General features: G+C 38.1%; 1 protein-coding gene across 2 annotated transcripts in view; it reads left to right on the forward strand.

The window, feature by feature from the left end:
* Positions 1-14,034: 14,034 nt before the first annotated feature.
* Positions 14,035-27,860, forward strand: part of LOC137267522 (protein dispatched homolog 3-like) — a 40,972-nt gene continuing 27,146 nt past the window's right edge. Inside the window, exons 1-2 of one of the 2 annotated variants that reach the window (XM_067801999.1) lie at positions 14,035-14,130; positions 26,082-27,162. In XM_067801999.1, the coding sequence (XP_067658100.1) occupies positions 14,080-14,130; positions 26,082-27,162 (1,132 nt within the window). In that variant the 5' untranslated portion in view covers positions 14,035-14,079. Of the gene's footprint in view, positions 14,131-22,083; positions 22,229-26,081; positions 27,163-27,860 lie in introns of those variants that run through there. The other variant, XM_067802000.1, reaches the window with a different exon arrangement.

A 27,860-nucleotide genomic window follows, 5' to 3' on the forward strand; every position in this document is an offset into this window, starting at 1 on the left:
TTCTCGGCTCTGAGAAGGTCACCATGGATACGTGTAAAAAGGGACTAATCCCGGTTCTTTGCATGGTCATAAACACTCATTTCCATACTGTAACTTTAAATTCAGTCAGGCAAACTAGCAGGGTTGCGCAACAAAATGACCAGGGCCCCCTTTCATAAAGCACTAAGGTGATCGTAAGTCACTAAGGTAACATGTTAAAAGAATGGTAGTCAAGGTTAACCTCGTGAATGGATCCCAGTCTTACTGTATGTTTCGCGCGCTAATAATAAAACTGGTCGTTTTTCTATATGCTGTGCAGAGGCGACATACCGGTTGTGTTGCGCAACCCTATTTGATATACAACTTACATGTGATTGAAATGTTCCCCAGGACGACAAAACTGCAATACTTCATACAGGAAAATGCGCTTTTAATCAACTGACGAATCATCCCCCCACGCCCCCATTACCTGCTGTTTATTTAGTCGGCTATAAGGAACTAAAATTAGTGGTTCCTTTGTTCCTTTGAGTTTACTATAAGCGTAGTTTTCTGTATTTACCAACAAGAATACAGAAGAGATAAATACATCTGTCCAGAAAAAGCCCAGGTATTTTATGTGCATGTCACGCCATTTCTCGTGCCCCACGCTGTGATATTGTTGGCATATTGCTTAAGAGCGGCATGAAACAATTTATTTTCAGTTACTCACTGAATATCTTTTCATGAGCACTGTAATCAAGCTGTATGGTGTAGTATCATGCAAAGTCTACCAATCCTAACTTGACCATTAATTTTATGCAAACAGAAATCTCCGAAGTGAAACTTCAAGTAATGTGGATAAGCTTTTACAACCTCGGATATCGTTTACTCTTCTCGTATCCGATTTCCCATAAAACGTTACGCCATTCCTTCCATGCATGGGATGTTCAAAGGGCCTGGCCATGCGTCTTCTCATAAAGTACCACATTTTGGTATAGAGTGTCCACCATGTCCAAGTATAAACACACTTCATATGTCGGGTGGATTGTTTGTTCTCATCACTGACTGCCTAGTTAAGGGGATCGGACACCTGCTCGAGGAGGTAGAAAAGCGGCGGTTCCATCTGCAATAATGTCACTTGGTGTTTGTTGTTACAAACGGCAAACAGAGGAATATCAAGAACTGATCGGCTCGGAGTCAGTGTATTGTTTTTGAGTGGGCTATTCAAGTCATGTTAAGCACAATGAATGGGGATAAACACACACACACACACACACACACACACACACACACACACACACACACACACAATGTTTTACTGATGAAATCCTATCTGTTTTGAGAAAAACAATATATATATGTGGCATGCTTGTCCACTAGGTTATCGGAGATTAGTGAGGGAGTCAAGTTTTACGACGCTTTTAGCAAAGTTCCCGCAACATCAGGGAAGAAGACAACAGAAATGTGCTCCACACATTGTACCAACGTGGGGAATCGAACCCAGGTCTTCGGCGTAACGAGCGGATGCCTTAACCTCTGAGCTATAACCTACCGGCCATCGGGAAGGGTGGAAAATAAAGTTTTCTTAAGACACGGAGAGGAGGACAAGCTGAAAGAGGCCTGAGCGCAAGGTAAAAGACTTGTAGACATGTATGGATCTGGGACTTCAACAATCGACTGTCGAGGCATGTCTGTCAGATATCCCCCCTGCAGCGCCGCATGATATCATCAGCGCCACGGATCATCATGAATAGTTAACAGTAGAGAGCTATGAAACACGACTGTGATCCAACTCGGGTCTGTACAGATGCTTGTCTGGAAGCTACAGAGGGTACAAATCATTATGTTGTCAAAATACAAATGTGCGGATATTTCTGCATATGTGGAGTGAATGAGTGAGTGATTTTTTTCTTTTAGCTATGTGCTATTCTTTATTTTACTTTGGTGGATGAGTGAGTTTAGTTTTATGCCGCTTTTAACAATATTCCACGCCACGGGTACACGAATGCGGCATTCTTGTGGTAGGTGAAGCCCATTCCTGATGTCCCTCGCCATGTATGAAATTACTGGAATATTGCTAAAAGCGGCCTAAAACTAAACTCGCTCTCTCACTTACTGATATCTACAATGACGTGTTGCTGACAGACATTGAGTACAATCATGACAAAGTTTCCAGCTTAGATATGTATCAGACGAGGATTTACAAATGTGTTTTGCTTGTGATGACTTACCTTTCAAGTACCATTGTCACGTTATAACATCCACCGTAGGACAATGATCCCCCTGTTGGTGAAAATAATCGCCTCCTTTCTTTCAGAAGTTCCATGTAAAAGATACGATGAAGGTTTTGTGAAGGAGATAATTCTTGTCAAATTTTCTCTTAAAGATGTATGAAAATATGAATAAATGTTGGTGACCCAACTTTGGAGAACACTGCAACACATGTATGACAACAGCAACAGACAAGACTTTCATGAGCCTGGTTTTCTAGCTTCAGCAATATCTGGTCTTATGGTCGTTATACGCGTTTAGCATATTGTTCTTTTTGATTGCTTTAACAACCCACCTGCGACTTGCAATATCTCCGAAATATTTGAAAACAAATCTACAACGGGCACTGCTGAAAAATAACAATGTTCAACACAAACAACGAGGCTTGTCTAAACCTTGCAGCCAGAGATGGTTGACATATTAACTAATAGATGAGTTTTAATACGGGTTTTAATACGGAAAATCACTCTTCTAGTGAGGAAACATTTTAACTACATTTCAGCCCAGGGCTTAACCCCCTGGATGCCACAGGGACATATATGTCCTTCCTCTACATACCTCACTTGGAAGTCCAATAAAATTCTAAATATACCACGCATATATAAATACTTCACAGTTTTGAATTCTGCGGAAAATTCCCAGTTTCTTGATACCATCCACTATTACCTCAGACCAAGCTAAAGTGCTTAAACTCGCCTTTCAAAATAGGCTTCATCGTAAATGTCGCCATTTTTCAAACTGTACAAAATCGAGATTCACAGCGTTATTAGCAGTATGTTTTGAAATGTGAAAATCGGATAATTACTGGAAGTAATGAATTTCAAAAATAGCATATTAATGATCACTGATATCAAGTTTTCATGTAACCAGGAATGATAATTCTGAAACGTCACCGATGTACCCAGAATCGGTTGGGATGTTTTCGAAAATACACTTACACGAACGCCGAAGTGCGCTTTCCGCCATATTGGATAGTGTTTACAAAATCACGTTTCGAGAAGGCCGGTATTGAGAAGCCTATTACATCATGTATACTTCATAGTTAGCTACGACAAATGTATCACTGAACTCCCCATGCATCTTAGAATCAAATTACAAATGGTCTTTGTCACCAGTACCAACTGTCTAGACAAAACGAAACGAAATATGCTTTGTTTGAAAACGAACGCTGTGCTCGAAAGACAGCGCTTGACTGAAATGTAAACAAAGAAAAATTCCAATTTTACACTGCGTAGCATTTTCGGAAATTTTCCAACATCCAGCTCTCTAATCATTGCTTACAATGGCTCAATACGCTTAGTATATTCAGGGGAAGAGTATCGTGGCAAAAAAATAGCAAATTGAAAATAGATACAATGAAATAATTTGGTAATTCATAAGAAACTGTCAAACTTTTAGTGCAGCGTGACGCCATGACTGACGCAAAATCACGCAGAACGACAACAGTACTTATCGGCATTTCTGGCTTCTTCCGTCATTTACAATGTAAACGATAAGAACATATATAACAATACACAGATAGTCAGAATAATTCTGATTACTTACATCTCACATTTATATACAAAAGATCCCTGAATCAAGCAAAAAGTCGTCGCAAAATCCTGTGTACCCTTCTCAGCGAAGCCGCCATTTTGAAAGAAATCGGTCATCGGTAGTGATGTCACACGTCAACATTGTTGCACATATTAGGCAATTTCTTTGAGGTGAAGGTCGGTTGAACAAGAGTAAACACAATGCCCATACCATTCCGATTGCACTTTTAGTATTGTGATGTATATTTTGCGCATCGTTCAGATATTTTTTCATGAAATTGATTTCAGTATCTACATATATCCATGTTCAACACCATATCATGTGTGGATATAAGGTATCCGTTTTTATTCTTTGAAAGCTTTGGATTGTTTGAATAATATTTACATGGGAAATTGACTCAGTAAGTGTATTACACCACATTTTAAGCCTCTACACAAGTGTTGGAAGATCACACGTAGCCATTACTGCAACATATGCTTTAGTTCCCGTCATGTGCAATATTCAATACGTTGGGACAAATATTGCAGTTTCATATGAACAGGTTAATAACCAGCGATTTACTTCCAACTTATAAGTAAAACGGATAATATTAATGAAAATGATTTGTACATTTCATCAAATGTAGGGGCACACATACTACTATTTAAAGGAATTGTCTTGTTCATTGTATTGGTTTGTGTCGTTTTTATAGACAAAACTATTATGAATATTAATTGACCAGGTGCGAGTTTGTCAAAACGTTTCATGATTCATTATCATTGTTTTTCGATAATAAAGTCAATTCAAATGCGATTAAAATATATCTGATGGCAGAATGTCTAACTCAAACAATATTTATACGAAAATTGTTAAAAATATATAAATCAGGTCAAGTCTTAATTTGGACAAGCCTTACGTCCATTTTCTAATACTTCTTTACTGAAAAAGCGGTCTCTTTGTACTTTTCATTGCATACTTATGAAGGGAATTGATTTCATAATCATGAGAAGAAAAGTCTTTTTCCTAAATGAATACTCAATGAATATTCAGGTGTTGTGAAATTTTCATTTACGCTAAATTGATGCTAGACAGGTGCGCGTGTTGCTCACAATAAGATATGTAGTAAAACCGTGTAATTGTTGATATAATCAGGACACTATTTCAGTGATAAAACCATTCATTTCATATTTTGGCTAAAAAGTGTTGAATTCTAACACAGAAGCCGAGATCTTTTACACATTGAGTAGAAATTAGGTTAGATATATAATAATCAGCAACCAGAGTAGTCTTTTTCCGACGTCACAAAATGCACAAAACATGCCGTGACGTCAACTAAAATGTCGCATTATCTTCAGTTATTTCATTACGTTTGAATATGTGGCTGTTACTCCGTTAATAATGATGGAAAATTAATAAAAATACATATACACAAACAGGAGAATATGGGAATCTAAGAACTAAAATATGTATCGGATAGGGACATCCAAATCGCTATTGCCTGCTTTTTGATGTAGTACACTTGCATCTTTTCTTACAAATTGTGAAACTACCAAAAGGTATCCTCTCACATTGGGAAAATTTGTATTGGAATAGTTTGGTTCACTGTGAACAAAACATAACGAAAATATACTGTCCATATCCACAGCAAATTCTCTCCATGTGATCGGAGTTACATTGACCTAATGTAAACCATAGCTGAGTTATGCCCCCTTACCTTTATACGTGCATGACCTCTCTGTCGACGTTTGACGTCATAGTAGAAAATCGATTTTTGACATTTATTGCAGGTCATTTTTGATTTTGCGAGTAGGACGTTATGCATTAGCACATACATCCATTTCATATACACTTATGTCGTTCAGATATCAAGCTGTATTTTCTTCGCTCACACTTTCCGTAAAGATGCCAAATTAAAAAAATCGTAGCAGAGTGCTTTTATTGGTGTACGATAAAAAACTGAGAAATTTACTGTTTTTGAACACACACAAAAGTTTTGAACAACTTTTAGCAGTGTCTATTTCTCAAACCCCTGAGGTAGTCGCAATTATATTTATACCAACGGATAGGAAATTAAATATTCTACATGTCTGTGCAATTTCATAGCCGTACGCAGATCCAGGACCACGCGAGCGCAAATCTCGCACAACGTTCACTTTTCAAACCTTATGAAAATGTGCGCCTGAAAAAAAACTCGGCATCCAGGGGGTTAATTCAATATTTTGATAAAAATGAAGAAAAATCAGAATTTTGTAAAAGTCCTTAATCAGCGAAATGGTAAGGAGAAAATGTTTACTCGAGTGAGTAAAATGTGAACGCGAATGTTAAAGGGAAAGGGACGTCACTCTAAATCCAAATTAAGCCCACGGGCTAAAATAAGGATAGAAATTCCGTAAATTTGGCGTACGCCTAAATCTCCACGTACGTCACTAACGTCTCGTGGCCCTGTCATGGTTCTGTCTGCACGATAGCTTGAATATCTTTCCACTTCCCCCTTATAGGGTTTGAACTTGTCCAAATTTACTACACTGGAACCCCACCCTTTATCATCCTACCCGACCCGTTATCTTAATTTCGGACATCAATCTTGTAAGAAATGGCAATATATTCGTCAGCTAGGAGGCTAGAATACCGAGTTTTTCAATGTCGTTATCATGTATTATATTCAAAACACGTGACTGTAAATTAGGAGATAAACATCACATGATGTTTATCGACATTGTAAACACAAAAGTAAACCAAAGGGTTTTAGTGTCTGCACTCGTTTACATCGAATACGGACACAGCAGTGAAGTGTCATCAGCTGGCCGTTTCAGCTGGTTGTCATGGTAGCATCTGGAGGTGTTCATTTGTGACGTCATTTTAACTTTTCGTCACAATATGATTTGAATGACGTCACCACTGTTGATGACAAAACAAAACAATTGTTTGCGTGTCAATACGTGGTGAATAGTCTTGCAGTTTCCGGGAATCTAATACCATTTGATCATGTTTTTCAACCAATGAGATTACAGAACACAGTAACTTTTGGTTTACAATACCATTTAATCATGTTTTTCAACCAATCAGATTGCAGAACACAGTAACTTTTGGTTTACAATTACGTCTAAATCTTCAGGACAATGCAATCTTTTAATCAAGAAAAAATAACATGTTACATTGTTTAATCTATCAGTCACATGATCATAACGGGTCCGGGTACTGAGACGGGTGATCGTGTCCAACTCATTACCCACCCGTCCCGGGTATCCGGGTTACCCGTCCCAGCCCTACCCCTTAACTGGCTGATTTTTCTTCTATGACGGTTTGTCGATTTATGCTTCAATCTGAGACTGAGGTATTTCAAATCACGAAGGGGACATCCTCCACAAGTATCTGAAAATGTACGTTGCTAGGAAACCATAATCCAGATGTTATAAAATTTGTTACTGTCCGCTATTGTTTCCCCAGCCATCACGCGTCATTATCTTACGTACCTTAACCTAAATAAAATAATGATAAGGTTAGCAGATCGCTTCCCGTTTCCTTGTCTAACATGAAGATTTCCTGGTTATGTCTTCTGTCAGCTGTCACGATGTGACAGTGGGAGGGGTAGACACCTTGGGCCAAATCAGAAATGGCCCGCTAAAAGTGTGGTTAGCGTCAAATACTTACTTCCAGATCTCATATCTTTTCTGTGATCTGTTACATGGACCGTGAAATAGGTATATCAAATAAGGTTCAATGGGGTATATAAATTTGCCAAGTCCAGAGAACTGCAGTTTGAAAATGTCGCAATTCTTCGTTTTAGCATTCTTAACTGAGATGATTTGAAGACGATTTATTACCTCCTGAACACACCCGTAAGGTCGTATCTCAACTAAGTGTTCGTCAGTCTTGCTCAACCCATTTGGGTGTGAGTGAGTATGGTTTTACGCCTTTTTCGCAAATTTGCTGCAAAATCACGGCGGGGGACACCAGTAATGCCCTTCACACATTGCATTCATGTGGGGAATCGAACCCAGGACGAGCGAACGCTTTAACCACTGGGCTACCCCTCCGACCCAAACAACCCATTATATGGTATACGATGCCATCCATTAACCAAGTCAGTGAACCTGACCATCTCATCCCGGGAGTCGCCTCGTATGACAAGCACGAGTTGCTGAAGACCAACCCAGATCACTGATCATGTTCCAATAGTGCTGAAATAAACAGGAAGACTGACTGGCTTGTTTTGTGTGGTGGCTGAATGTTTTTTCTATGATCTGTTATCGACTTCCTTTCAGGGATAAGTCGTAATCAGCAAATATGTGACTTGTTCATGTTTTGGAGTGCAAGTTGAAACCACTCTGTTTTGTAGACGGGAATGCTTCAGTAGATACATACTGTCGTCTAATGCGAGTCCTTTAGGTCTGACCTCATCTTAGTTTTCACTCTAACTCAGCTCCAAGGAGATAAGTTAAACATTACTCGTAAGGATATAACACTCGAGTGGTAAAACCTTGCACGTGCGCATTTTAGCAGTTCCAACTGCTGATCCGTCAAATGAAGTCATAGCACAGCGACGCAATATATCATCATCCGTTATTAAAGACGAGACGTCGAGATGAGTGGGTATAACATCGCCTTGAGACAGTGTTTCAGTAACGTGGGGTGGCTGAAACTTTCTGAGTCTACGTATACGACGCATGCATAATAATACCCCGGAGTCTGTCACACAAGCCTTGGAACGAATACACACAATATCGTCCCTGCAAGTCTTTAAGTGGAAATTCTGGATTGTTGCAGGTCCGACTGAACAAACACTCTGGATTGTTTTTACATTTTATGAAAATAATTTAGGAACTGTTTTTCATTTACAGCATGTTCATCTCAAAGATTTCCGGGCTGTCTTTGAACGTAATACTCAGTCAGACAGCAGATTTCTGCAGTAAATGTTTCTTCAGACATCCCCTGTCCATGACAAAGGTCGAAATGGTTATACCGCCCTGCCATCAAGTGTCTTCAACTGACAAGACAAACTCCAGTCCCCATGGTGTTAACTTGTACCATATTGTGGCACTTTGGTTAATGAGGACACTTTTGTCTGTTTTTGCTAGGGTGACAACGTTAACGCGACAGCTAATGTCCCTTCTTGGATTCCATACCTTTCTTCCGCATTGTAAAAAGTTTGTCACCAGTGTTCAAGATGGGAAGAGAACAAAAAACGACAGACAAACAAACAAGAATACGACACGTTGTATGATTACGATAATAAGAATCCTCGCCAATAACACAAAAAGATATACATATAAATCACTTTGAGAGGCATCTACCTCGTTTTTCTAGCAGGACAATACACCTTGCACATATCAGTCAAGGCCACGTACAGTTGTAGTGCATGGTTATGGCTATAAGGGAAGACGTTAACAGAAGGGTTAAGTTAAAGTTAATCAAGTACCACACGTGCATTGTTTCACGGTTCCATATTCTGCACTTAGCCCCTTGTAATACAAACCAATGATAGCGATTTAAACCGATGATCGTATGTTAAGGAACTTTCATCCTAAGCTGAATAAAATTCTGAGATTTAAGTGTTCAATTGCAAAGAAAAATCATGAGGTTTCGCAATCTAAATTTCACTTTATTTGATTCACATAGACGTCAAAATTGAAATTCATCGGTACGTTTTGACTGGCTATCAACAGGATTGGGTCATGTTCGCTGACTTGGTTGACATATGTTATGGAATCCCAATAGCGTAGATCAATACTCATAATGTTGATCGCAGGATTGTCTGGTCCAGACTCCATCATTAATGCACCGCCGCCGTATAGCTGGAATATTGTTGGGTGCGGCGTAGAACTAAACTCAAACGGAGCTAGGCGGTCGTGTACCATGATCAACCAGGGCTTTTTCAAGTAAGGGTTCGTGCATAATCAATGGATAGGGGAGTAATGATTATTTTTATGTAAAAACTTGCAGTGTGAGCGACAACTCCCCTCTCCCTCCCCAACTCTAAAATTATCATGATTCCGATGGCCATAGATTATGACTGGTCTCTTAGTCGCATACATGCATCTTCCATAGACTGCTCATGACCCAATATACTATCATGCAAACAAGAATTGTCCACGTGAAAGATACATTTACAAAGACAGCGTCTGTGATACAATATGCAAGTAATCTATATGTGTAAGTGTCCCATCAAATTAAGATTGTCAAATCAACAAAATCACTGAGTCACGTTGTACCATTTCCAATTCTGTGTGATATATGGTTTATATTTGGCATGTAAACCCCATGTTTAGATGGCTGTTGGTGAACGCTCATTTAGGACTTTTGAATTCTTAATTGTAACGCAAAGGATTATCCAGTAAGCTGCCAGTTACACCTATTTTATCCCTTAATTTCATGCCGAAACAGGCTTTCAATTTGCTGTTAATTAGGCTCGGATTAATTAGTGGCAAGCGTTTTAATTGTCCTATCTGGCACTGATTACCCATCCATGGCGTCAAAGTGCCATGGGTACCTTTGGAAAAATTTAGGAAATGTTCAAACACTGACGATCATCTCGCTATGACACATCCCACAAACATCAGAATTTCACCACCAGTCTAAGTAAATGTAGACTCGGTCAGTATCAGTAAAACCGAGCATATGTTTGCTTAGACTGTTTCACAAATGTATTGCAAATGCAAGATAAAAATCACTGCTATACAAGAATGCATATTAATTTTTGATCATTAGTATTGTTTAATTGGGAAAAGGGAACACTTTTTATGGATGGACACCTTTTTATAGACAGAAACGTCTTATGATCATCGCTCCCTGCAATGCTGAAGCCCTAAATGAAGCAAGGCTGAATTCCGTCACTTTCTGAACTTGCCCTCTGCCCAGGGCTTCATGTCAATATAAATAGATTTGTTTGTTACGATCAAAATTATACATTCAGAGACTAAGCGTTAGAGCGTCAGTCTAGGAGCATCGGTATGCTGGAATATTGAGAACCTGGGGAAATCTAGACTTGCTTAATTTGGAGCTTAACGGTGCAGGAAAGGCTGGACTAAAGGGGAAATAATGTAATGATCTAGTTCAGGGACTGTGATGAATGACGGGCTGCATTATTACTCCACCTTCGTAATACTCACACCCAGACACATAAGGTCAGTTTACTGTGTACTACTTCCATATACATTATCATACCCGCGATACTATCTCCATACAACTAGTACTGTTTCCGCAACAGGTTGATAAGCTTTATAAATACTCATCTAACATTCTACCATCATGAATACATTTAGTGGATATGGCCTACAGGCTTCTGACCTGTTTTGTGGGTTTTTTTAAAGTCAAAGATCGGTCAAGGAAGATCTGACAGTAACAACACAGTCTTGTGTACAATATTTCTGTGGTTGCATTCAAGCAAAGATATTTATCGATTTATTAAAGTACGTATTTGGTTCAAGCCAAAGAAATGTCGAGGGTGAAGTAATGACGTATCATTTTCCCCACAAAGAGATATCCGAGAGTTCTCCGCTCCAGTAATTCTTCTGATATCTGGGTGCCGTGACCCCCTAACCCACTGTTCCGCCTGTCTTTTTGTGTAGCCCAGCGTGGGCTTTACCTGGTTTGTCGTTTAATAGATCACTTGGTCACACTGGTCAACGACCACTGTCCCATTTACAAAAGTACTAGGGTTTTGAAATGGGTCAACTTCAAAATGTTAACAAGAATGTTATTTATTACTCGCCCGTGATAATTCATAGTTATGTAAAATTATTTTAGTTTGTTTTTGTTGTAGTTGATTCTTTTATGCTTAGTTTGCGTGCGTGCAGAGAGGTAGGTATATTTCTATACAGCCTGTACAAACGTGCATGATACTACCAACACAGCAGGCAAGTCATCGCCCCTTACCCCAACTTTACATGCTGCCGGCTCGTCACAATATGGCTGCAATATTGTCATATTAACTCACTCACTTATGTGTAGTTCATTAAAATCTCCCCCTTTAACAAAATATAAAGATATACTAAAATGCAGCTTTATAATAAAGGGCCCTCTTTACAGAACTCTGAGAATCTGTGTTGGGGCATTGCGCAGAAAAGCACCGTAAATGAAAGCACAAAGCTGAACTGTAACGCGTTGTGCACTGTAATTACACATTAACACAGAATACATGCTCACATAAAATACAGAATACATGCTAACATATTTATTTATCTATATGAGTGCCCAGATGTTCTAGATAGATTCATTTTATTCAGAATAAAATTGCCGGATTTGGCAGTAACAGTTAAAAATAGGAAGACAACTGAAAACCTGAGGTAACTGAGCACCAGTCAGTATGCTCAGACTATTTCCAGCGACAAAACCGTTACCTGGATGCTTTGTGGGAAGGTTGTACCGGAAAACCACGCAGCTATGTATAGTCTGGTTCATAATTATTGAGAATTTTTCTTCTTACTTTGAGCTATCCTAACACCTCAACTGATTCACTGATACTTAAAACTAAGTAATGGTATAAGGGAGGTAACTCATCTTGGCCTACTGAGTATAGTACAATTAGAGTTACCTCCCCTGAATTTGTAGCAGACGTCATTTTCCTCAGCACTGTCAACAATGTCTGCTGAAGATAAAAGAAGGTTGATTTTTGAGTTGTGTAATCAAGGAATTGATGATGTAAATATATTGGCAGAGAGAACAGGAACTCCTCTTTCTACTGTGTATAGGATTAGGAAGAATTTTAAAGAGGGAAAGAATTTTGGGCACCAGAAAGGAGCAGGGAGACCCAGAAAATTGGACTTCTCAGATCGCGTCCGGCTGGGAATTTTAGCGTCTAAAAAGCAGAGGGCAAGCATCACCAACATCAGGTATGAAATGATAGAAAGGGGATCAACAGTTGTATCAAAATCTACAGTTAGAAGAAATTTGATTGATCTTGGATGGGAGAAAAAGACTGGAATTCCTTCTCCTCTCATGAAACAAGAACATAAAGACAGGCGTGTTGAGTGGTGTTTGGCACATGAAAACTTTGACTGGGAAAATGTGATTTTTACTGATGAAAGCTCAATATGGGTATATCCCAATAATGTGAAAATATGGACAAAGTCTGCGTCAGCACCGTTGTATCGACGACCTAAATACAGCCCAAAGTTTCATGTATGGGGAGGGATATCCTTATTAGGAACGACCCCGCTGTGTGTGTTTGAGGGAAATCTGACAAGTCAACGCTACACTAACATATTAGATAATTTTCTCCTTCCAAGTGCACATGTGTTTTATGGAAATGACTGGATTTAGCAGCAAGGTAATGATCCTAAACACACCGCAAAACATGCCAAGCAGTGGTTTCAGGAGAAAAATGTGACTGCATTACCATTTCCTGCATATAGTCCTGACTTAAATCCCATTGAGAACATTTGGGGGATGATGAAGGAATGTGTGAATCAAAAGGGGTTGACAAAAATTGAAGACATGAAGAGAGAAATGGTCCGATACTGGGGCAGCATAACTCACGAGACACTAACCTCTCTGATAGGAAGTATGCCTACCCGTCTTAGACTGTGCCGTGAAGCTCAAGGAGACTTGATAAAATATTAAATTGTTACCTACACAACATGAAAAGGTCAGTTCACTTTCACAATACATTCAATTTTATCTGATTTGTTCTCGTTTAATAATATGAAATGCTTTAGCTATTCTCAATAATTTTGAACCATACTGTATAATGCATGTTTCGCGGTGAATCAACATAAATTATGTCTGAAAGATACTACTTTGTTTCACTCAACCATGTCGAAGGTAGGATATCAGCTGGAAGTATCTGATTGTGTATATTAAATCGCTCCGAATTGTTTAAATTTAATTTTATAGATCAAGATTCGTATACTTTTCACTCTTTGTAGAATGTAAACAGCTTCGGTTTATAAACCACGTGGTTTGAGGATTTCAGTGTTGTCATTACGTCATGTTTCGGGATATAAATAACTACAAACTATATGCAAGACGACTATTCATATTTCAGATTTTTATTACAATTTATGCATTTATAGTATTATTTCAAGAACTAATATGGGTCCAGTTCTTGCATCCTAATATAAGTTTTCTTTATGCTAAGATTTCGGGAAAAAGAGTGTGTTAATTACTGACTAAATCACAAACATTGTCTGTTTAAATTAAGCCCTTTAAGCGCTAATTACTCATAAAATAAATGAGGGCTTTTCTTATCTTTGTTTCAATTAGCCCCACGACACAAGCACAGACCCTATTGTAAATTCACTTCCCGGGAAGTGCATTAAAGCGGAACGACCGGACCAAGCTTGCGCCCCATATATAAGCAGTCGTATGCCGACAGTGCAGAGTAGTGTTTACTGTTAGATGCTTCGCTCTCAGCAAAACCACCACGGAGAGTGCGATAAGGAAAATCAAGTAAGTCATCTCTCTATCGCAGTATTTATGTGTATTTATGTTTTAAAACTTTTAATCTTTGAGGTTTAGCGTTTTTCTAGTTAAGCGAGTACCTTCGTTGATTTTGCATTTCGGTCTTTGTGTCTAAATTTAGCGATTCCATTCATTGGGATTCATTGTCCTTTGATCAGCTGTGAGGATTTCACGGTGACTGTTATTTGTCCAATACTGTCCACGTAACGGGTGGATATGGCACACGGCGACACGGTACTATATGAATACGTCTCTTCTGTTATATCATGGTGGTGGGGTATACGGGCTGTTACAACACTGCTGTTCTCCATAATGGTTGTTTTGATTTCTCACGCATGGAGATATAACGCGACATGAATATTAAAATGTCCCTTAATGTTTATTACGGCAAAGCAGTTTGGAGGGATATATTTGTTGAAAGGTAGCGATACTTATCGTGGTTGGTTATGTCGCCGAAAAATATTTGATGAAAAGACGTGAAGTGGATCAACTAGGCCATGAATGACTACACTAACAGAGAGAGAGAGAGAGAGAGAGAGAGAGAGAGAGAGAGAGAGAGAGAGAGAGAGAGAGAGAGAGAGAGAGAGAGAGAGAGAGAGAGAGAGAGAGAGAGAGAGAGAGAGAGAGAGAGAGAGAGAGAGAGAGAGAGAGAGAGAGAGAGAGAGAGAGAGAGTCTAAGCCACTTTAGGGACAAGATCAGCTGGATCCAGTTTCACAAAGCAGTATCAAGTTCTGCAGCTGTTGGGTGTTTCTCTTAACATCTATGACATAATCGTCTCACTATCACAATTAATGTAGTAACACCACATAGCTAATGAGTGAGTGAATGTCTTTTCACATAGACTGCTTCTGTTTAAAGTTCACTGCTGTCTTTTGGAATGTCTGCTATATAGATTATGTACATGAGAAATTATTCTTCCAAATGTCAGTGTCAGAACATTGAAAAAGTGAGTTTGTTCTCACACTTTCTTAAAAAGGTTTAGTGCATTTATCAATGTATATGGCTAAGATCTTTATATGATTCATCTCAGCTTCAAAAAGGTCTTGGACAGCATGAATGAAACTGAATTTTGAAAGGCCTTTGCAAAAAAAATATATTCAATGTGGTCATAAGTCATGTTCCAGATGGCGTTCTGAATCTACCCTGTATCTGCTAATTAGGTCTGTATCATTCATAACTCAAAAGCTGAAAGTGTAAAATGGTATTTTGATACAGTAGGAAATGGCAGGGAAGGATCAACTTATGGATTTTTTTGTTCAACATGCAAATCTAATAAGTGTCACTGCTGCTTTCATAGTCAGTGGATGGATGGAAAAACAGTGTTATAATGATATAAAAACTGATAATCATCGTGATAAAGATGCAAATCCAATAAGCACCATTTCTACTTATCATAGTCAGTGATTGCAGCTTGAGGACACAAGCCTGACTGGGTGTATTTGTTCGCTTCCTAGATGTAGATTTGTGACAAGTGATTGATTGTAGCTTGTCAAGCCTATCTTATAGTTACTTACTTACCTACCTGAGGGTGTGATGTGACTGCAGGCCTTAACACCAAGCCCAGGTCTCCAGCTTCATTGGACCAGGATGTCTTTCTTCAAGGGATGTTTTTACTGCGCTTGGAAATCATTTAATTTGATCAAAAAATATTTTGATCTGGATTTTGTTATTTGTTTTTAAATTTAAGTTGTCAAGTGGTCAGTAAGTAGGTTTTTTTTATCACGTAAACAAGAAGGAAAACATCTTTATCTGATATTCATATAGTGAACCACTGATCTTATTATCTAGTTAATGTAATGTAAATGAGTGTCTGTTCACCTTACAGAATTCACTGGTTTGAACCCTGAAATGGGTACAATATCTTAAGTTCATATCTTGTGTCCCTTGCTTTGTTACCGCCACAACACTGCCTGACTCAGAGTAAAACCTCACTCACTCACTCACTCACTCACTCACTCACTCACTCACTCACTCACTCACTCACTCACTCACTCACTCTTTTAACTAGAGTCATGTGCTGTATATTTTAGTGGAAATGCATATAACATGCATTGAACAAACTATAATAAACTATAATTGCAACAGAGTAAACATATTGCATGTTACCTATTTAGAACCATAGTTTATTGTAATTCCTATGATATTGTTAAGTTAAAATAAATTCTGTGCTAACCTGTGAATATTAACAAAATCTGATTTCTCTGAAGGTCAGGTTAAAGGAGACTGATTATAGCTTGCAAGAGCCATGAAGTGATGGTAATTTAGAGATTAAATATGTGAATATATGCTCTGGGGTATGTACCAGAGATTTAGGTCTTTGTTCTCTATTGCTTGTAGTAGGAACTGACTGTTTGGATTGGTTGTCAAGGTAACTTGACTGTCAATGCACCCAACATTGCAAGAGATTGCTCAGCAAGTCTGTAGCTGGGTTACAATTTGAATAAATCCTTTTTGCTATTTAACAAGTAAAATGTTTGGGTATGCAACTCTGTACTGCTAAAGTAGGATATAATACTAACAAATATTATTGAAATATAGCTTGCTACAGAAGAAAACCAGCAGATTAAGACCACTATAGTGTTTGTGTTGTAATCGTATTTGACACATATCTCTTACCATGCAAAGGTGTTTTTGTTACTTCAGAAGCTTCTGAGGATCTCATATTTAGTTAAATTTGAGAAAAATGAAAACACGAAAAGAAACTTGAACTTTTGAAGTCCATGACAATTTTGCAATTATGCTACTGATTTAAAGTGCATGTGCATTACGTTATTCTAGTGAATCACACTGTAAGTCAGTAGTGAAGATCAGTGTTCAGGAAAACAGTGTCTACATCAGTCTTAGGTATTTTTCTGTATAAACAAATCACTCACACTTGAAATACTCTGAATGGACTATTTCCTTGACGCTTGAGACTCATTGTTATGCTACTCAAGAATGACCTTGAAGGTTGTTGTAGCTCTACATACACAGACATCCTAAGTGTCACTTACAAGTTACATAGATTGTGCCTAATATACTGAAGGAAACAAATGAGAGAACACCACTTCATGGCAGTGTTCCATTATGTGTTCTCAGACTTCCCGACCAGAGTGCTGTTCATAGCTGATAATGAAAACTGGAGAATAGTAAAGGAACACTTGAATTTTCCTCTTTTCCTTTATTTGTTTCCCTCAGTGCATATATTACTGTGACCTACTTAAGACTATGTTACTAAGAGACAGACCATATGTTATGCAACTCTTATGCATTCATCTAGTTTGTCCTTAACTGACTCTGCAACTTCTAGAATTGCCACTTAAAGAAGGAACTATGAAGGTTGTTCATTATGATTAATGTTGTAAATACTTTTATTATTAATTAATTGTAATAATAATATTGTTCATTATTATAAAATAGTTAATAAATTATAATGATTTACAGGTTACTTGGATGATAAACAAGCAGTTCTGAGATCTGAGTCATCTCTCCACTGTCTTTGTTTTCTGGTTTGATGGGGTACTTCTTTACATTCTGTTTTCTTGATAATAAGGCACACATTTGAAAGTGTTTAGAATGACTGAAATGTGCCACATAGACCCTCACAAAAATAAAATTTGGTTTCAGTTCAAGTGATAATGATGCTAGATCATATTTTACCCTGTTCTCAATGATGCATTAGTGTGGCATCTTGTGATATATGTGAAGGCATTTAATGCATGTATAAAATCTCAAAAAGGTATTGAACCTGTTCTTTAAAGTTTGTGTAAAAAGGATAGGTAACTGAATACATTGTTATGAATCATTTTCTAATATTGTTGGAAAAAAGAATGAGAATGATAAGTTAATGCTGAATTATATATTTGTATGCACTTTGAGCATGCACTTGGTGTATGAAATTTAGGGCTATAAAAGTACTCATTATTTTTCTAGTAATACATAAAAATCAAAGGAGATTTTCATTGAAGCATCTACGAGGCACTATATTAGTAAATATAGCAATTACTTGATATTTTTACAAATTAATCATAAGGTAAGTATTTACTGTATATAGACAAGTTTTAAGTATAACATCTTGTATTTCATGAGTGTGACATTTCGATACAGATTCTTGTACCTTTGTCAAGCAATTATATACTGTTTCTCTTCGAAACATCTTTAGAATTTTGACATGACTTCTAAACTTCTCACTTGAATTTAGAAATGACCCTTTTGAAGAGATTCAGAATATTTCTCACAATGAAACACTTATTTCTCACAATGAAACACTTAATGGCTGCTGCCCAGTGGATGGTCAGTCAAGATAGCCAAGGGTCAGTAGGTGCAGCAGGACCTATAGAGTACAATCTGACACATTTATTGCCTCTTTGTGTGGGAGATAAGCAGTACCATCTGTGTCAGTGTAAACACTATGAGATGCAGCCATGACATAACCACTAGATTATAGGGTGGGATACCTCAAATGCAAATACTGTGAGATACACTGTGCTTGCTTCAGTTGTTGGTTATACAGCTTTCAGCATGTCACCTTGACCTGCTCAGCTGCTGATAGCCTGACATTAAGTCTCTTTTCTATTATTCTGTTATTATTATTGTTATTGAATGACTTAGTAAGAGACCTTAGGTTGGAATCCATGAAATATTATTGCTCAAATTTTTTTGGTGGAGTGTTAAATACGAGTAACTATTATAAAACCCTGCTATCAGGAAAAGAAAAGTTTACTGTTTTCATTATTATTAAATGTTTTTAAAAAATTAATGAATTACAGATTGTTTGTGTGGCAAAGTTCTGATGCTTTTCTTGACATTGTCTTTAGTCTGTAGTTTTGTTTAGTTTATTGGTTGGCTTGTTGTTTAGTGCTGCACGCAGCAATATTAGAGCTACATGACGGTGGTCTGTAAATAATACAGTCTGGAACAGACAATCCTGTTATCAACAGCATGAGCATCAACCTGCACAACCAAGTCAGGTAGTCTGACCACCCAATCCTGGGCCTAGATTTTCAAAGCTCTCTTAGTGCTATGAATGTTGTAAGTGCCACACATTAACTTATAACTTAACTGACAATTAGAAGAATGTTACCACTGAAAACTTTGAATATCCCCCAAGATTTAGAGACATGTTAATGGCTTATGGAAACACTGCATGCAAACACAACCTGTTTATTTCCAAAGACTCCAGGACATGCACCTGTCATTTATGCACAAGCTGTGACGCTTGAACCAAAACTAAGTTTTTCCATTTTTCATGGAATCTCTATGCAGATACCACTATCAATGTCATTAATTGAAAATGGTCAAACACTGTCACATCAATCAAAAAAACATCAAAGAGATGCAATGTTTAAGCACAGAAGAGAGAGAGAGAGCCACTAGCATGGCCATGGTGGGGACGCCAGAGACAAATCTTGGGTTGTACTCGTCAGGCAGTAACTAAGTTGTTCCAGCGTTACCACCAGACTGGCAGGACGTGTGACAGATCTCGAAGCAGCAGACCATGTGTCACAAGACATGGGCAAGACAGATGTGTGAGCATGTTACACCTGTGCAATCGGTTCTTGACAGTGACGGAATCTGTGGCAACACCACAACATTGGCTTGCCCAGACTACAGTGGCCCCGACGTGTACTACGCTGGCAGCGATAGATTGGCGACATCTTCTCTTCACCGATGAGGGCAGATTTATTCAGTTCCATGCTGACAGAAGAATCCAAAATGAAAGACTGACTTCAAATTGTGTCCAGGATGTTCATTCAAGAGGAGGTGGCAGTTTCGTGATCTGGGATGGGGTTTGTAACGACCAGAAAACACAGCTTGTTAAACCATGGCAACCTGAATGCATAGAGCACCTATGGTTTAGAGCTAAGAAGACATCCCAAATAGCCAACCAATCTTTGGGACCTGGAGAATACCTTACAGGATACATAGCAAAGCATACCAGCTAACATCATCAGATGTTTGATGTCATCTATGTAAAGACATTGCCAACAGTGCATTCTTGCAGGAGGTCACAAAAGGTACTGATGACGCCTGTCAAGCCCCAGTCACAGACATTGCTGTGGACCCTGTTGATTTAACAGGTTTTGTGGAAGTGACTTTTTGTTGTACCCCCATTGTTTAGCAGTAACTGTAAATAATGACTTTTTAAATGCATCGCCTCCAGATTGTGCGAGAGTGATAACACATTGATAAAATATAGATATTTGTCAACATCAACATGATGCAAGTGTTTGTTTTCAATTTAGAGTTCACCAAAGCTGCTGACAACTTTCTTTTGATTGTCAGTTTATCTTCCCAAGAGAACTTTGAAAATCTAGGCCTTGTTTGTAACCTCTTAGGACTGCTGAAGATTTTGTTTGACTTAACATATGCCAGTAGAGTATTTGATGAAGTATACATTCAGCAAGATCCTCCATAATTGTTGTCTGTCATCTCAGAACTGTCCTAACCTCAACAAAGTCTCAGTGCTTCTGTGTTACGTTGAATTGAAATGCCAAGGGTTTATGGTGTATCTGTGTATCTAATGGTTACCTATCCTTGTGTTGTCCTTGCAACATTGTATGACTGAATGTTTATTGATTTATTTCCCATTGTTTCCACTTTCAGCTAAGGTGGAAACATTTTTACAATCAATGTACAGCCATGCAGGTTATATAGGACTCTGCCCATGTAATAACCGGTTGTTTCATCTTCTTATTATCTGATGACAATACCAGTCATCTCTGTGGTGACATGTATCAGTGCTGTAGCAACATGTATCAGTGCTGTAGCAACATGTATCAGTGCTGTAGCAACATGTATTGCTGCTGTAGCAACATGTACCGCTGCTGTAGTGATAATAAGCTTGTTACTGTCTACAATGTTGCCATAAATCTCTATGGGTTACCTGGTTGTTATGTTGCAATTCTCCTTCAGAGTTGTGCCCTTAAGGTGTGCTGGGGATCTGCAGTCATGGGTTCTGATCCAAGTTTTCTCCTGTTTTATTGGTTTTTCAGCACCCAAGTAGTGAATTTTTCATTTACATAAAAATTTGAATCTTATACAGATTATAATTTCTTCCAGTCCCCAAGTAGTGAATTTTTAAATTTTCATTAAAAATCAGATGCTTTACGGTTTATAATTTTTCTGCTTGCTCTCCTTAGACATTCAGTTGAGAGTTCTATGATTACCAGTGTCTCTGTGTCAGGCTGCTAGAGCTTGCTGATTTGGAAGACACATGTCATCATATCCAAACTGCATAAATTGATGCTCCTGATGTTGATCATAAGATTGTCACTCCCTCACTAATTCCCTCATTCCGATGATGCTCCTGTGCGTCAGCTGTGATCACTGGATTGTCTGGTCCAGACTTGATTATTGCGGTCTGCTGACTCACTCATGATCTTTTACTTCAGTGAAGACTGTTAGTCCCTGATGTGTAAATAGCAATTCATAATAATTCCTAAATTTCCTGACAGCTAATCCAATCAAACTGAGGAAATCCCTCAGCCAGTAGTGTCATGTGTAGAATGCATGAAGAATTAATTTACATCCTGACACACATTTTTTTTGAATAAATGTTTTTATTACTTGGTTATTACCAATCAGTCGAATAGGTTTCAGTTTCAGTGATGAAACCGTGTTAGCAATTCAGATCATGGATGACTGTGAATGTTTAGATAGGTCAGTTAGAGAGCTCACCAGCATGACATCCAAAGGTAAGTTGATAGCTCATGTATTTTGATTATACTGGTTTGACAAGGGGTATGTTGACAGTATTTTGTTAGTAATGTATGACGAGGGATATGTTGCTAGTACTTTGTTAATATGAATAGAGGTATGCAAGCAAACCCAAACAGAATATGATGATTGTGATTGATGTGGACTAAAGCGTGACTGTGACATGTCCCACTGTGTATGAGTCCATGGTGTATAATTAGATCAGGCAGTTGACGTGAGACCACTTCATGACGGTGGTAAACCACAGTATTCATCATAACCGAGTGAAGAGGAAGTTGTGTGCATGTCTGGGCTCAAACAGGTTGTGTTAGCCATATCCTGTTAAGCGGTCACTGAACATCACACCTGCCATTTTGTAAATCGTTACACTGGGGAGTAGGTTCTCAGGTAAATCATTTTAAAACTTCATCTGTATTGTATCAATTACCTGCAACGTTTTAAGTGATATATTTTTGTATAAGGATTGGGTAAACAATCACAAATGGAATTCACAAATATTTCACTTTCTAGTATGCGTTATCCAGAGTGTGTTGATTGACATTTCAACATTTTGGGGTGTAATTAAGATGAATAAGCATTATAATAAAGATTGAAAGTTATCAGTTTTATTAAAATGTCCATGTTAAGATGTATACATGTACATTTTCAATGTTACTGGAGCTAAAACAGGGTTTAAACATTATGATGACATCACTCTATAGTTGATTATGATTGAGGGGAAAAACAAAGTGCCTTTGAGCAGCTGACCTGGATATTGACGCTATACAATATTAGTATGATGTTGATGATGATGATTTGGAACAGAAATTCCTTAAGTTTCATATTAACACATGAAACCAACACAACCATACATCATCCAAATGTGTAGAGAAATAGATATATAACAAGTATCATATGATTGTAATGAGAAAAAAACAGTCAAATCTGTTGCTTGTTGATTCTATTTCTTGTCTCCCAAGAATGACCTACTTTCTGCACGACTGTACAGCCACCCTGTTCATACCCGCACACCACCTCCTCTGTCCTGATAGTAGGACACAGTCATAGCAGGTTACATTGAATGTATGAAGATTAATGTGACTGGTTGGTAATGAACGATTGATCCCCATGTAGTTAAATCTGTTTTGTTTACACACTGAAAGGGGAGTTATGCCTTAGCGATAACACACTGATTTTTAGTTTAGTGTCACACTGTCAATTTTTGTTTAGTGTCAATCATTGGTTGTCCTGGTTTCCACACATTTGTTCATGATGAAGTAGTTCAAAAGTGTGGTTTCATTGTTGCTATTTGACATGCCTACAGTGGGTAAAGCATCTTTAGTGATGAAATGAAACGATAATGATTAATTCTGGCATTGGTCAACCTGTGCTATTTAAACCTTCAAGGAGTTATGACTTAGTTACAACACCCTGAGTTTTAGTCAGTAAGTGTCATGTTGTATCGATCACTGGTCATACTGGCTTAATGTTGAAATCATTCATGATAATGTAACTGAAAAATGAGTGGTTGTATTGGCTACTTGAAATGCCTACAGTGGGTAATGCATCTGTAGTGATGAAATGAAATGATTATGTTTAATCCTGGTGAAGATGGACCAGGGTTATTTAAACCTTCAAGTAGGAGTTATGCCAGAACTGTCATGAACACAATGATGTTTAGTCTGTAAGCTGGTAAGTGTCAAAGTGTTTCAAGCATTTGTAGTGTTGGTTTATCATTAAAATCATTCTTGATAAAGTACTGGTCATTACAAAATGAGTGGTTGTATTATGGCTACTTTAAATGCCTACAGTGGTTTCAGCATCAATAGTAGTGATGATGATGATGATGATGATGATGATGATGATGATGATGATGATGATGATGATTTGGAAATATATTGTGTGCTTTCCAACTTACTGTGTATTTGACACTTAGGGATATGACTGCAGTGTTTGTAGGGTGTTGAATTGGGAAAAGGATCTAGTAACATGAGAAATCATGTTTGTGACAACTCTCAGTCATATAAAGGTAAGGTTTTGTTACAATTGGCTGAATCTGACAAGAAACTCATTCAAATTTCTCCTTGTGCAGGTATGTAACGTCTAGAAGTATAACTTTTATATAAATTCACTCACTCACTCACTTGCTCACTCGCTCACTGCTTAACTGGAGCTTTAGAAAAAAACATGAACTGTTGAAAGTGGGATTACGCAACAATCAACTAGCTGATGATGGACTGAGCCACATTGTCTCCTGCCATGTGTATCTATTTCCTAAGTTTGGTCAATTAGCATGTAAAACTACTAAAGAAGGAACATCACATGTAATACGACACACAGTGATAATTAAACTGATATAGGTAACTGGTGTGGTGTTTACATGGCTTCTATTGTACAGAGCTCCTGTGAGTCATGATATTTCTAGGGGAGTTGGTTTAATTAGTTTGATTTCCTGATTCAAAATAAAGGATTTCCATGTTGGAATAAGTATTTCAGGTCACGGTGAAAAATGTGTCAGTTTGGAATGTTACCAGAGGTATACCAAGTGTCATATTGGGGTGTAGGTTGGACTCACCTGCTGTTTTTTTAGACTGAGCAGGTTTGAATAGTTTAATTATTTGCTTTATTTGACAAACACACCAAGAATAATTATAAGGATGAATGTAAGATTAGAACTTGCATTCTACTCTATCTTTTAGTGAAAGTATGATATGGTTTTGGCATCTTTTTGCAATATTCCAGCATCCATTATGTACGCATTGTTGAGAGTTGAACTTGGACCCTTGGCATGAGGAGGGAACACTTTAACCACAGGGCTACAATGAGAGAGGTTTTCATTAAATACCAACATGGTGGTATTTACAAAGTCTTTGTGTTGTCAAACTGCTTGTGCGAGAAATCATAAACATGACTATACAATGGCCTAAAACAAACAATCCACTTATGGTCTATTTTTTCACTTTTTCAACATGTAACTGCATCATTATTCAGCATTTGATTATTTTCTGTGATATCCAAACCATGTGAGCATATCCTGACACAGCTAAGTTAGACAACTCAGCTTGACAGATTAGATGATCAGGCTAAGTACCCAACACCCAATAGCACTGTCTGCTCTCTGCTCTAGACTATATTAAGCATCACACCGACAGGCAGGTACACATTGCAGTCAAACAATATGAATAAGTTACAGCAACTTCCATCAACATCTGACCTTGAATAAAGTCTGCTATCATTAGTGTTCATTGAGTCTGTCAAAATCACATCATCACGCAGACTGTAAAGGAATTAAATTTAATTATTGATGAGTGAGACAGCATCAATGTTTCATTGTCTTGAAAGAGCTGATGAGGAAGATGAAGGAACAATGTACTGGTTGCGCCCGCCTCCTGTCTGAAGTCATCTGTCATTGTGTTTCACTGGGTCAGTGACCGTTAGGAAATGACATCCGCTGTAAAGTGTCACTGTTGTCTATGATGAAACAGGCTTTGTGAGTGCAGAATGCGCTTGTTGAGGAACATGAGACGTCCTTTGTAGTGAAATGTAGCATTCAGTCATTCCTTCCTCAGGATGTATTACTGCTGACATTTGCGTGGGAATCATTAGGACATACAGTGGTTAGCTGTGGAGTACTGTTTATTATCACATGTGATTAAGGTGTTAACACATCTCACACTTCTGAAAAGTTAAGGACTTTCTTTGGGAGGACTTACTTCGGTTAGAATTTGGTGGACGTTTTTCAAAAATATTGTGCAATATTTACCCAAAATTTAAAATGGAAGTATATGCTGAATAATCTTGAAATTGTGAACTGTTTTTCTTCATATCTGTTTTGTTCAGCGGCTATGCTTTGTTTGTCCAGCTGGGATAGGGTAGTCAGGCTTGCTGACTGGGTTTCACACATCATTGTATCTTACTTATGCAGATCGATGCTCATGTTGTTGATCACATTGTCTGGTTCAGACTTAATTATTTATAGACCACTGACATATAGCTGGAGCATTGCTGGGTGTGGTGTAAAACTAAGCTCACACTCACTCAGGTGTGCTTTCCTACAAGGAATCATGACAGGTACAGTATTATGAGTGAGTGGATACTGTTTTATGCCTTATACAACTACTGCGTCAATATCAGAGCAAGGACACCAGAAATAGTAACCACACACTGTACCTAGCTATATAACAGTGAGCACTGGCCTGTCCAACTGATGTTATTGTTATGACAAGTCAGGATCGTTCAAGTATTTTGTTTATTTTTTCAGATTCCCACAATGCCTAGCATGTGGAGTCATGACCGTAGTGAAGGATGGGCAGCTTTGACATCAGATGACGAGGACAATGAAATGGGTCTTGACGAACTGGCACGATTCATTGCCGAAAATGACACAGATGCTACCTCTGACTCTCAAGGCTGGCGATCAAAACTCTGCTGCCATTTCAGTATGATGTGTCGGTGCGCAGCTGGATTTAAACAGAAGTTCAACACTAGGATTTGTGGGGTTATTGTGTCAGTGATTTTGCTAGTGGCCACAGCTGGAATTTGTCTTGGAATTGGCATTACCAGTATGATTCCATTGCCAGTCATTGACATATCTATAGAGGCTTTCAACATTCCCAATCATATTGCATATATGAGATACAATTCTTTTGCTCTTGCCTTGAAGCATAATGTGTCAATGCCAAGACGTTCCCGTAGAGATACATCCAGTATTTTATCTGGTGCTCTTGAGAGACATAATATTGATACAAGAGATATAAACATGAACTTCAAGAGTTTTGAACCTGAGGAAAGGTTACAGTACAAACCAATTAAAGAACTAAGAAACGAAGTCGATACCATTGCCTCCAGAATGGTAAATGAAGTTGCCGAGAAGTCAAGAGTCAAAAGGAGTGCTCATTCTGGATGTATATTTGGAACCCAGGTGTATCCTCGTTGGAAGATGCAGGTGATATTCTTAGCTCAGGGGGATGACAATCATAATATATTCACCAAGGAGAGGATAGAGACTGTACACAAAGTTGAAAAAATGGTTTTAGCGCATCCTCAGTTCAGAGATTTCTGTTTTAAGGATTACAAACTTGGTCAGATAGATCCTGCTGTGAGAGCTCAGAGCAACTGTGCCCCTCTCAATTCTTTGCTGACGTACTTCTACCCCACGAAGGACACACATGGCAGTATTCATTACGATGGTCTTGGTAACAACCTGGATCAAGTTGACAGTGCGCTGAAATTAGCTATGAACCAGGAAACATTTTATTATTATGTGGATGAGAAGATCAACAGAACGTATCATCACAGCAAGCTGTTACGGACAGAGGTTGTGTTTGGAGCTCCACTTGATGGTAATTATTGTTCATTTATTCAATGGAAATTGACCTGTGAAGATCCATGTTACAATTGATCTTCAGTAGCCCATGCTTGTTATCCCGCCGTCCATAATCATTTTGTGTCTGGAGCATAACTCAAAAACCGTTCAATATTTTTAGACTAAACTTGATAGATATAGTAATTGCAACCTATGGTTGTGCCTTTTGCTATTTACAGATTTTTGGCATTTATATTTTTTTGTTTTTCTGTGGAACATTTTGGTGTTAGTGTTATGGTGGGGTGGACTTCGTTTCCGGAGCAGAACTCAAAAAACGTTCAATATTTTTCTGCAAAACTTTGTAGATATATGAATCAGCACCTAAAGTGGTGCCTTTTGCTATGTACAGGTTTGTGTAATTTATTATGTTCTCGATTTCCATGGAAAATATTTCGGACATAGTCCGAAAAGTGAGAGGTGTGTTTTGTTTCCGGAGCAGAACTCAAAAGCCGTTCAATATTTTTCTGCAAAACTTGGTAGATATATCAGTCAGAAGCTGAAGTGGTGCCTTTTGCTATGTACAGGATCTTGTGATGTATTATTTTCTTCGTTTCAATGGAAAGTTTCGGACCAAGTCCTGAAAAGTGAGAGGTGTGTTTCGTTTCCAGAGCAAAACTCAAAAACTTCTTAATATCTGTCTGTAAAATTTGGCAGATATGTGTGGCAGACCCCAGA

This window comes from Haliotis asinina, chromosome 16 (assembly GCF_037392515.1).
Source record: "Haliotis asinina isolate JCU_RB_2024 chromosome 16, JCU_Hal_asi_v2, whole genome shotgun sequence".
NCBI classification, from domain to species: Eukaryota; Metazoa; Mollusca; class Gastropoda; order Lepetellida; family Haliotidae; genus Haliotis; species Haliotis asinina.